This window comes from Mandrillus leucophaeus, unplaced genomic scaffold, assembly GCF_000951045.1.
Source record: "Mandrillus leucophaeus isolate KB7577 unplaced genomic scaffold, Mleu.le_1.0 Scaffold17, whole genome shotgun sequence".
Taxonomy (NCBI): domain Eukaryota; kingdom Metazoa; phylum Chordata; class Mammalia; order Primates; family Cercopithecidae; genus Mandrillus; species Mandrillus leucophaeus.
In genome coordinates, this window is record NW_012101698.1 from 6,744,312 (window position 1) to 6,755,360 (window position 11,049).

The 11,049-nt window shown below is 54.3% G+C and overlaps 1 protein-coding gene across 2 annotated transcripts; it reads right to left on the reverse strand.

Annotated features, from left to right (window-relative positions):
• Nucleotides 1–679: 679 nt before the first annotated feature.
• On the reverse strand, nt 680–5,611 carry LDHD (lactate dehydrogenase D). Of its 2 annotated transcripts, none has more exons than XM_011976801.1 (11): nt 5,470–5,611; nt 4,368–4,480; nt 4,020–4,161; nt 3,649–3,790; nt 3,346–3,505; nt 2,803–3,002; nt 2,579–2,707; nt 2,372–2,499; nt 1,650–1,740; nt 1,423–1,534; nt 680–1,342 (listed from the first exon to the last, which is right to left on the reverse strand). In XM_011976801.1, the coding sequence occupies exons 1-11, from the start codon at nt 5,539–5,541 to the stop codon at nt 1,177–1,179; spliced, it is 1,455 nt and encodes a 484-aa protein (XP_011832191.1). In that variant the 5' UTR covers nt 5,542–5,611; the 3' UTR covers nt 680–1,176. The 2 variants fall into 2 exon arrangements, with proteins under 2 accessions (XP_011832191.1, XP_011832190.1); XM_011976800.1 differs by having other exon boundaries at nt 2,803–3,071.
• Nucleotides 5,612–11,049: the final 5,438 nt, after the last annotated feature.

Consider the following 11,049-nt stretch of genomic DNA (forward strand, 5'->3'; position numbering starts at 1 on the left):
CCCCTTTCCAAAAGGGACCGAAGACTAGAGGGGCGAGGAAGATGAGACAGCACTACAGGTTCCTGGGATCTGCGGGGGTGGAGGACTTAGCTTGGCTTCTGGGCTGCCAGGCCTTCCCTGACCCTAGGAGGAGGTTTGCCCAGGGCTGAGAGCTGCAGGCCCGGGGCAGAAGTGAGTCCTGAGCCGCAGCTGCGTGGAGCAGATGCCGCGTGGTATCTGAGCTTCATGATGTCGGGCGCCCTCCTGTGGGCTTAGGGAGAACAGCTGCCAACATCTCAAGACTGAGGCTCTGGCCCAAGACAGGGCCTCCGGTGGACAGACCTTGAGGGCAAAACAGCTGGTGGTACGATACATCACCCCATGAAGAGGTGGGTGCAAAAATAGTTTCATCTCTGTTTCTGAAGACGTGGCAGCTGCTGAGGAACACATTCAGTGTGTTCAGAGGCCTGGTTCAGGCCCAGTTGGAGAGTCCATCCTAAGTGACACCGTGGGCAGGTCCTCAGGCCTGAGGCCGAGTAGCTGGGACAGGGACCTGGGTTCCTTTCCGAACCCTGAGCACCGCCCCCCTCCTCAGGCTATAACAAGTCAGAGGACAGCCCCAAAACAAAGGGGTCACTAGCCAAAGGACAGAGAACCTGGAGCGGGAGGGGAGGAAGTGCTGCCTGCTGACTTCCAGGTCGCTGCAGGTGGGTTTCAGGTTTATTCCAGATTTACTGGGGGAAGCTCCAAGGAGAAGACCTACCAGCATGGCACGGGAGCTCACGTCCCATACCAGGAAAGGAGTGCCTGTCACCAGGTGAAGGGGGAAGGGTCCTGGGACCCCAGCAGTGGGAGGCCTCAGGGGAGGAGTGTCATCAGAGTCTTGAGTGGACCCAGATGGTCTCTTCCAGCCCGGACAGGATGCGTAGGAGCAGAGAGGAAGCAGCTTTGCTGGGAACCACCCAGGGTCGTTTACTGAACCAAAGGCTCCTGGAGCCAGCCAGAAGGACGGGGAGTAGCACGGTGCTCAGGCTTCTCTCTGGGCCCTCTGACCTTGGGCCCAGATACAGTGGGCTCGCTGGCAGCAAGACTGCGTCAGCTACTGTCTGTTCCCTTGCAGGGGCCGTGGTATGAAGAAAAGTTCCAGAACAGGGGCTCCGTAGTCTGGGAACTTGTGGGCTAAGTGCTCAGAGCCCCTCACAGCACTTTGCCTGGGTTCATGAGGCCTTGAGGGTCTAGCACAGCCTTGAGCTGCCGCATGGTCTCCACGCCCACGGCGCCCACCTCCTCCCGCAGCAGCTGCCGCTTGCCCAGTCCGATGCCATGCTCCCCCGTGCACGTTCCGTGGAGGGCCAGTGCCCGCCTGGGGGCAGGAAGGAGACATCCTCATGGGGCCCCCTTCCCTCTGCCCTCAGCTATTCCCCTCCCTGACTTTGCTCCTACCTGCCCAGCTGTTCTGCAAAAGCCTTGACCCTGCCCAGTTCCTCAGCGTCATCAGGGTTGACCAGCAGGATGCAGTGGAAGTTGCCGTCACCCACATGCCCGACAATGCTTCCTGGAGGCCCAGAGGACAGAACTGTTCGCCCTCCCTCTTGCCTCCTGCTGCCCCAGGCTCTGGTCGACCCCGACACCCCCCCTCCACCTCTCCCCAGCAGCAGGGTGGGCAGAACCTGTGAGTCCCGAGGCGTTCAGATCCTCCTTGGTCTGCACCAGGATCTCCGGCAGCCGGGAGATGGGCACACACACGTCCGTGGAGTAGCCCTGGTCAGAGGGAGGCCTGTGAGTTACCCCTGCCTGCCTGGGAGTACGGGGTCACCGTGGTCAAGGTTGAGGATGGGTCTGGGGGCACTGGGCTTCAGCTCTTGGCCTCACACAAGGAAATAATCCTGCTCTTCTCTAGGCCTCAGCCCTCACCTCCCCCCAGCACAACACAGGAGACAAATGGCCCAGGCGTGCTTGCCACACCTCCCGGGAGAGGCTGTTCCCACTCCCCTGTGGCTCCCACCGCCAAGCTCCAGGCTGCTAAGCCTTTGCACAGCTGCCTGGAGCCCAGATTCCCCTTCCCCAGGTTAGGCTAACATCCCCCTCTCTATCATCTCTTCCTCCACGAAGCCTTCCTTCCGTTTATAACTCCCGAGAGCACTGCACCGTTCCCACGACCTGGCTCACAGGAAGAGCTTTTGAGGGCTTAGCAGATAACTGTGCTTTCCCTGTAGACAGTATCTGAACAGCGGGGTGGGGCGACCTGCAGCCCCCGGTTCTAGCACCTGCTCAGCCAGGCCCAGCCCCCTTGTTGAGGCTCGGACTGTTGCTCTGTGCAGTAGAGTGGTGGGCTGAGGAAAGGGTTTGTGGGCTGAGCTGTGGGCCCCATCTGCACCCCAGTCCCGCTCACCTTGCAGCCTGGCCGCATGGCCAGGGCTGCGTACCAGGCATTGTGCCGTGCTGTCCAAAGCTGGCTGCGCTCCTCGGCCGCCTTGGCCCAGGAGAAGTCAGAGGCTCCGTTCTGCTGGACTATCTCCTCTGCAGTTGGGGGAGGGAGGCTGACACCCGGCTGCCGCTGAGGCAGCCCACCCTGCTGCCCCACTCCACCCCAGCATACCTGTGCGTTGCAGCTGCTCCTCCAGTGCCTGCTGGGAGCCATGGAACTCCAGGAAGAGTGTGGGTGCCACTGAGCAGTTCAGCTTGCTGTACCTGTTGCAGGCATCCATCATGACTTCATCCAGGAACTCTGGATCCAGGGAGAGGGCAGGCCAGGTGAGTCCTGGCCTTCCCAGAGGGCCTCTTCCAGGGAGCCCACCCTGACTGCCCCTGTCCTCAGCTCACCAATGCGGGCTACGGGCACTGCAGCCTGGAGGATGTGTACAGTGCTGTCCACAGCAGCCTGGACACTGGGGAACGCACACGTGGCGGCCACTATGGCCTCAGGGACAGGGTGCAGGCGCAGGGTGGTGGCTGTGATGAGGCCCAGCGTCCCCTCAGAGCCCACGAACAGCCCAGTGAGGTTGTAGCCGGCTGCACTCTTCCTAGGTCCCAGGGACACGCAAGGTGAGTACCAGGCTGTGTGATGAGAGATTTCTGGCCAGAAGCCCAAGCTGGAACCCAGGACACCGATCCCAGGCACTGAGGTCTGGGCTGGCCTCCCTCGGGCCCAGATTCCCTGGCCCAATTCTTTCTGCTCCACAAAGCAAATCAGCCTCACGCAGGGAGAACAAACCCTGTTCCCATCCACTTTGGCCCAGGTGACAGGGCTTCAGAGCCTGGGGAAGCCTAGCCTGCCAAACCAGGAGGCCGGCAGGAGGTGCCTTTCACAGCCCGGGCAGCCCCCCAGCAGTGCCCAGGGCCAGGGCCCCCGCAGAGGGCACTCACCGGAAATGCCGGCCTTGGCCCGCCGTGTGCAGCAGCCGCCCGTCGGGCAGCACCACCTCCAGGTTGAGCACGTTGTCCCGCATGGTGCCGTAGCGGACCGCGTTGGTGCCCGACGCCCCGGTGGCCGCCATGCCACAGAGAGAGGCGTCCGCACCTGGGTCTGGAGGGCGGCGTACAGGAGAAGGCAGCCTCAGGGACGGGAGGTCCTTTCCCTCGGGCTGGGGGAGGAAGGTCCCCTGAGCCCCAGACACAACCCTGCTCCCAAGTGCCCTCAGGGCCCCAGGAAAGGTTCGCGAGTCCTACCCACGGGAAACCAGAGGCCGCTATCCCGCAGGTGGAGGTTCAGAGCTTTGCGGGTGACGCCCGGCTCCACCACCACAGAGAAGTCCTCCAGGTTCAGCTCCAGGATTCGGTCCATATGCGTCAGGTTAATGCAGACGCCGCCCTGGTGGGAGCGGGTGCTGAGACCACTGCATACCTGGGTCTCTGACCTGGCCACGTCCCCGGGTCACAGCCCGCGGGTGTCCCCCCAGCAGCCAGACCAGACCCCCAGAAGCAGGCAGCCCGCGGGCGGGCGCAGACCCAAGGAGCTGTGTGCGGCGGGGGAGGCAGCCACAGGTGTGCCGTGGTGTGGTGGGACCAGCCCCGGGGCGGGCAGGGGAGCCACACTGTACCTGCACAGCGCAGACGCCACCCTCAAGCCCGGTGCCGGTGCCGAATGGGATAATGGGCACACCTTGGCGGTAGCACAGGGCTGCCAGCCGGCTGACCTGCTCCACGTTCTGGGGCCACACCACAGCATCGGGAGGTTCGCACCTAGAACCAGACCCTCAGTGATTTAGGGGGGCGTGGCACCCTCTGGTCCCGAGGTGTTGCAGGGCCTGAGGCTACAGCGAACGAGGGGCAGAGAACATGCCAGAGCACCCCAAAACAGGTGAGTGAGGGGGAACGCAATCCAGGACCCTCGCTCTCAGCTGGGGTTGAATCCAGAAGATGGGAGGGGTCTGCGAGCCCTCCCATACCTGTGCACCGACTCATCGCGCCCGTGCTGCTCTCGGACCACCGTGGCAGTGGACACGTGGGAGCCGCCCACCACGGCCTTCAGAGCCTCTACGAAGTCCCTGCAGAGCTCGCCCTGCAGGGGAGAAACACACTGCCAGGGTCCCCCGAAAGACACCTGGGGACACAGCCCTGCCCCAGTGTCAGCGTGGAGGGCTGGGGGCTGGAGTGAGCTTCCCCTGCCGACCCCCGGCTGACAACATCCTTGCCAGGTAGGCCCTCTTTAAACAAACCCACTCTCCAGAAATGCCTCTTTTCCAAACACAGCCATTGGGGCCAAAGTTTCCCCTCAGAAAAAAAAAACGCCACCAGAATTTTTTTAATGTTTTCTTTTTTAATAAAAACAGGGTCTTACTATGTTGCCCAGGATGATTTCAAACTCCTGGGCTCAAGCGATCCACCTGCCTCGGCCTCCCAAAGCGCTGGGGTTACAGGCATGAGCCAAGGCGCCCGGCCATTCAAATACAAAACCAGAATTCACTCTCCAAAAAGGCTATCAGCAGTGTTCCTTCAATAGCCAGCCCAGCCTGAGCCACCTGAAAAGGTCCCTCACTTCCTCCTTTCTCCAGGGCCAACCAAGCACCACCCCCGCCACAGGGGACTCAGAGCTTGATAAGGGAATGACAGGGAGGAAAAGCTTCCACTGCCCCCTCCCCACTCTGCCCTGGCTGGGGCTTCTGGAGCCCTTCGTGGGGGGCTGGGGAGGGGAGCAGTTTCTCCCCATTTTACAGATGAGAAATGGAGGCCAAGTTAAGGACAGAGCCTGGCCTGGAACCTAGGTCCTTTCCTCCAGGGCCTTCTTCCACAGGTGTGTTTTATTTCAGAGCCACCCAGGGGCATCCATTTGGCTCCCCCAGCCCCACTCATGGTAGCAGTGGGGACTCAGCTGATCTCTACACTCACTCTACACCCACACTTGCCACAGGGTAAGCCCAGTGCCCTTTTGCCCAAGGTCAGGTCACTTGGTGCTGGGGCGTCACAGAGCCCAGGAAACTTGGGATCAGAACCCCCTGTTCCCCGCTCCCCACCTCATCCCTCCAGGGGACCTCTCTTCTCTCCCGGTACCTTTGCCTTCTGGGAGCAGTAGCCCCTCCAGGGGAACAGCCCCCAGGTTGCAGCCCGGAGCAGTCGGGCCATAGCCAGGCACCTGCCAGAGGGTGTGAGCGCTGGGTGGCAGGGTCACCAGTCAGCTACTGTGGCAGCAGCTGCGGCTGCTGTCAGCCCATTGGCTAGGCCGGGGGTGGGGCCCGCTTAAGGTGGCATGGGCTTTAAGGTGGCCCTTGCAGATCTTGCAGACATTTTCGTGGGCGCCAGGGATGACACTTCTAAAGGAGAAGTGAGGTTCACTGGACGTTTAGGGAAACTGTAAGGCAAAAATAAAATTCTAAGCCTCCCAACTGACCGAATGGACTTTCCTCTCAGCCAAGGGCATTCCAAAGTAAACCTGAAAAATTAATTCAGGCTGTGATGCGAAGCGGTTTAGGACATGCCTCATTATCCCCCTCCTCCCTTTAGAATTCAGACACAACTGAGTAGCATTAACATTAAAACAGAGATCTTAAGGCATTCTGATCTTAAAACACAAAACACTCTTTGTAGCAATAAGATACCAAATTCCAGCCTGACTCTAGCATCACCTGACAGATAGCAGGCCCTGAAAGAAATTGATGTCTTTTACCCCCAAAATATATTTCTTTTATATTTTTAAAAATAGCTCCAAAAAGCTGTCTTTTGTGGGGAAAATCTGGAATCTGTAGAGAAGCCCCTCCCCCTGCCAGGAATTTTTTTTTTTTTTTTTTTTTTTTTTGACGGAGTCTCACTCTGTCGCCCAGGCTGGAGTGCAGTGACGTGCGGCAACCTCCAGCCCCTGGGTTCAAGCAATTCTCCTGCCTCAGCCTCCCAAGTAGCTGGGATTACAGGTGCTTGCCACTGTGCCCAGATAATTTTGTATTTTTAGTAGAGATGGGGTTTCACTATCTTGGCCAGGCTGGTCTTGAACTCCTGACCTCGTGATCCACCTGCCTTGGCCTCCCAAAGTGCTGGGATTACAGACATGAGCCACTGAGTGCCCAGCCTCTTTCCAGGTTTTATCCTGATCTAAGGGAGATTTAACTAAGAGTCTAGCACCTTTTAAGGCCTTAGACATTTACCATCTATGTTACATAATAAGAACCTTGGGCCGGGCGCGGTGGCTCACATCTGTAATGCCAGCACTTTCAGAGACCAAAGTGGGAGGATCACGAGGTCAAGAGACAGAGACCTTCTTGGCCAACATGGTGAAACCTCATCTCTACTAAAAATACAAAAATTAGCTGGGCATGGTGGTACACGCCTGTAGTCCCAGCTACTTGGGAGGCTGAGGCAGGGGAATCGCTTGAACCCAGGAGGCGGAGGTTGCAGTGAGCCGAGATCCTGCCACAGCACTCCAGCCTGGTGACAGAGTGAGACTCCGCCTCAAAAAAAAATAGAACCTTGGTCTCCACAACTCCTTATCTTAACCCAGATGCTTCTTTCTATTGATTCCAGGTTGTCTTTTTAAAAATTTTTAATTAAAAAAAATTTTTTGTTGTATACCAAGATTCCAAGTCTTTGGATAATAATTCTTTTTTTTTTTTTTCTTTTTTTTTTTTGAGACGGAGTCTCGCTGTGTCACCCAGGCTGGAGTGCAGTGGCCGGATCTCAGCTCACTGCAAGCTCCGCCTCCCGGGTTCCCGCCATTCTCCTACCTCAGCCTCCCGAGTAGCTGGGACTACAGGCGCCCGCCACCTTGCCCGGCTAGTTTTTTGTATTTTTTAGTAGAGACGGGGTTTCACTGTGTTAGCCAGGATGGCCTCGATCTCCTGACCTCGTGATCCGCCCGTCTCGGCCTCCCAAAGTGCTGGGATTACAGGCTTGATGGATAATAATTCTTTCAACCAATTGAAAATCAGAAAAAAAATTTTTTTTTTTTTGAGACAGAGTCTCACTGTTGCTCAGGCAGTGGCATGATCTCAGCTCACTACAACCTCCATCTCCTGGGTTCAAGTTGTTCTCATGCCTCAGCCTCCCAAGTAGCTGGGATTACAGGTATGCCACCATGCCCAGCTAATTTTTGTATTTTTAGTAGAGACAGGGTTTCACCATGTTGGTCCAGGCTGGTCTCGAACTCCTGACCTCAAGTGATCCACCCGCCTTGGCTCCCCAAAGTGCTGGGACTACAGGTATGAACCGTGCCCAGCGCCAATCAGAAAAGTCTTTGAATTCACCTATGATCTGTAAGCTCCTCCCTCCATCAGAAGGAACCAACGCATACCTTGCTCATATTGATTAGTGTCTGATGTCTCCCTAAACTGTATAAAAGCAACTATAACTCGACTCTCTTGGATACATGTTCTCAGGACCTCCAGGGAATGTGTCACAGGTCATGGTCTTCATGTTAGTGGTGGCAAATCCATACAGGTCTACAGAAACCTCAATGCTTGCCTTGTCAGAAGAAAGAATTCTACTGAAGAGTTCTGAAACGAAAATATCTTGAGCCCCCAAAATTACTAAGCTAAAGGGAAAAGTCAAGCTGGGAACTGCTTAAGGCAAAGCTGCCTCCCGTTCTTTCAAAGTCACCCCTCTGATCACTCAGCTAAATGCATATCTGACTGCCTCCTTTGGAGAGACTAATCAGAAACTCAAAAGAATGCAAACATTTGTCTCATCTCGTATCTACCTATGACCAGGAAGCCCCCTCCCCGTCTTTCCAGACCCAAACAATGTTCATCAACATATGTTGATTGACGTCTCATGTCTCCCCAAAATGTATAAAACTAAACTTTGCTGGCCGGGTGCCGTGGCTCACGCCTGTAATCCTAGCACTTTGGGAGGCCTGGGTGGGCAGATCACGAGGTCAGGAAATCGAGACCATCCTGGCTAACATGGCGAAACCCCGTCTCTACTAAAAATACAAAAAATTAGCCGGGCGTGGTGGCGGGCACCTGTAGTCCCAGCTACTTGGTAGGCTGAGGCAAGAGAATGGCATGAACACGGGAGGCGGAGCTTGCAGTGAGGCGAGATCACATGACTGCACTCCAACCTGGGTGAAAGAGCGAGACTCCGTCTCAAAAAAAAAAAAAAAAAACTACTGTGGTCTGACCACCTTGGGGACATATCATTGGGATCTCCTGAGGCTTTATCACAACATCAACATTGGCAAAATAAACTTTCTAAATTAACTGAGACCTTTCTCAGATTTTGGGGGTTCATATTTTGGTAACCACGGAAGAATTCTGACTGGAGACGCCCCTATCAGTGCTTGGTACCAGCTTGAGCTATCTTTATGGCTCAAACCAGTAAGACAACTTGCTGAGACCCGGAAGCACCCCCTCCAGAGAATACCTTATCTCTCAAAATCTGGTCAAGATCTAAAGTTCATTTTACAGTACAACTCCTTTTTTTTTTTTTCCCCATTGTTTTACTTGCTTCTAACACAAGGAAGGCAAGTTTTTCCTGCTTCCATGACGATGGAAGGGAGGTAACTCCTTTATGGTGTCTGAGCTTGCATCTAACAGGGAAGATGAGGTTTTTTCCCTGCTTCTAGGACGGTAGAGAGCAGTCTTTAGCCTCAAAGCCATCCCAAGGTAAGTAACTGAATTGGGGTTTGTCTTGGCTAAAGTTAAGATTACAACCAGCTGTTCTTAATTTCTCCTGACCACTAGAGAGCTCAGTAATCATATAAATTGTGTGATCATTTGTTTTGCTTAACTGTTGTGTTGTTGTTTCTCTTTTTGTTGTTCTTTCAGTCTTTTTCCCATTGGGTTTGATCAACTCTATCTGAATTTATCAAATCCAAAGGAAGTTCCAAATTATGGGGAAAGAGGCCTCTGAGGTGGCTAAATTCACACACACACACACACACACACACACACACACGATGATGCAATGGGGGTGAAAAACGGCCAGCAAAAGGAAAAAAAAGAGGAAAGATTTTTTATTTTGACTACTAAGGGGCTTTACTTACGTAACAAGACCACCTTTTTGCTAGCCAGGCCAAACTGAAAGAGCAATGGCTGTATTTCTGAAATAGCAGCAATTTGTCCTAGTGAGAGCAGCCCTAGCTCTCGGTGCCTCCTCGGCCTCAGCCCCCACTCTGGCCGTGCTTGGGGAGCCCTTTAGCCTGCCACGGCACTGTGGGAGCCCCTCTCTGGGCTGGCGGAGGCTGCAGCCGCCTGCCTCTGCTTGCCAGGAAGTGTGGAGGAAGAGGCGCCGGCGGCAACACGGGCTGCGGCAGCGCCGGTGGGCCAGCGTGAGTTCCGGTGGTGCGGGCGTGGGTTCCGCGGCCCTGCACGTGGAGCGGCTGGCCCAGGGCAGTGACGAGCTTAGCACCCGGGCCAGCAGCTGAGGAGGTTGCGCCGGGTCCCTCAGCGCTGCCTGCCCGCATGCACCGTGCTCGAATTATCCCCAGCCTCAGCCGCCTCCCCGCAGGGCAGGGCTCAGGACCTGCAGCCCCCCATGCCCGAACCCCTACCCCCGTCATTCTTGAAGTCAGCAAGACCAAGAACCCACCAATTCTGGACACACTAGCTGAAATATGGTAATGAGATTTTAAAAGACCTTTTTAAAGGAGCTCAATGATTAAAAGTCAGCTTAATTAAAAACTAACATCCAAGGTGAACATGCACGTGTGTGTGCACTTGTGTGTGCGTATTTAAAAGGCCTTCATGTTTTTGTTTTTCTCCAAGGATCTTGTCTTTTTTTTTTTTTTGAGCAAAAGTTTTTTTCTTCTTAGTTGACTGCATTCTGTTTTCTTCATTTACTTCTGCTGCCTCTCCTTTCTCTTGCACCCTCTGCTGCATGAGGGACCTAAAATAGTTTATGATAGCTGGGGTTCCTTAAAGAAAACAGAGAAGGCACCAGGCTCCGTTTAGGGGAGAAAAGTCTGTTTTTCCATATGCAATCCCAAGAGTGTAAACAGGCATGTTCGTCTCATCTCTTAAACTGCTTACTTTTGTATTGTGTTACCTGTTTGTGTATGTTTGCTTTTTTTTTTTTTTTTAACTAAAATAGTTATTGCAACGGAGGTTACCCTTGGGGTATTTTTTTGTTTTGTTTTCTTTGTTTTTTGTTGTTTGTTTGTTTTTTGAGATAGAGTCTTACTCTGTCACCCAGGCTGCAGTGCAGTGGCGCGATCTCTGCTCACTGCAAGCTCCACCTTCCAGGTTCACTCTATTCTCCTGCCTCAACCTCCCGAGTAGCTGGGATTACAGGCCTGCCACCACGCCCGGCTAATTTTTTGTATTTTTAGTGGAGGTGGAATTTCACCGTGTTAGCCAGGATGGTCTCAATCTCCTGACCTAGTGATCCACCCGCCTCAGCCTCCCAAAATGCTGGGATTACAGGCGTGAGCCACTATGCCCAGCCTACCCTTGGGTTTTTAAGGAAGACTATGGTTTAGACACTTAGAAATGTCTTTGTTTAAAAGAAGTTTTTTAAAAGTGCACTGTAAAAGCATTGCGTGGTCTAACCTCATAATAATTCTCCCTTTTTGGAGACCCAGGATTCAGTGTGTTCTCTGCCCAGAGCTCACAGATCCACTTAAAAGATAGGTAGTCCCTATCTAAATAAAACTAGTCTCCTTATGCAATCCTACGATAAATTTCTTCTTCTTTTTTTTTTTTTTTT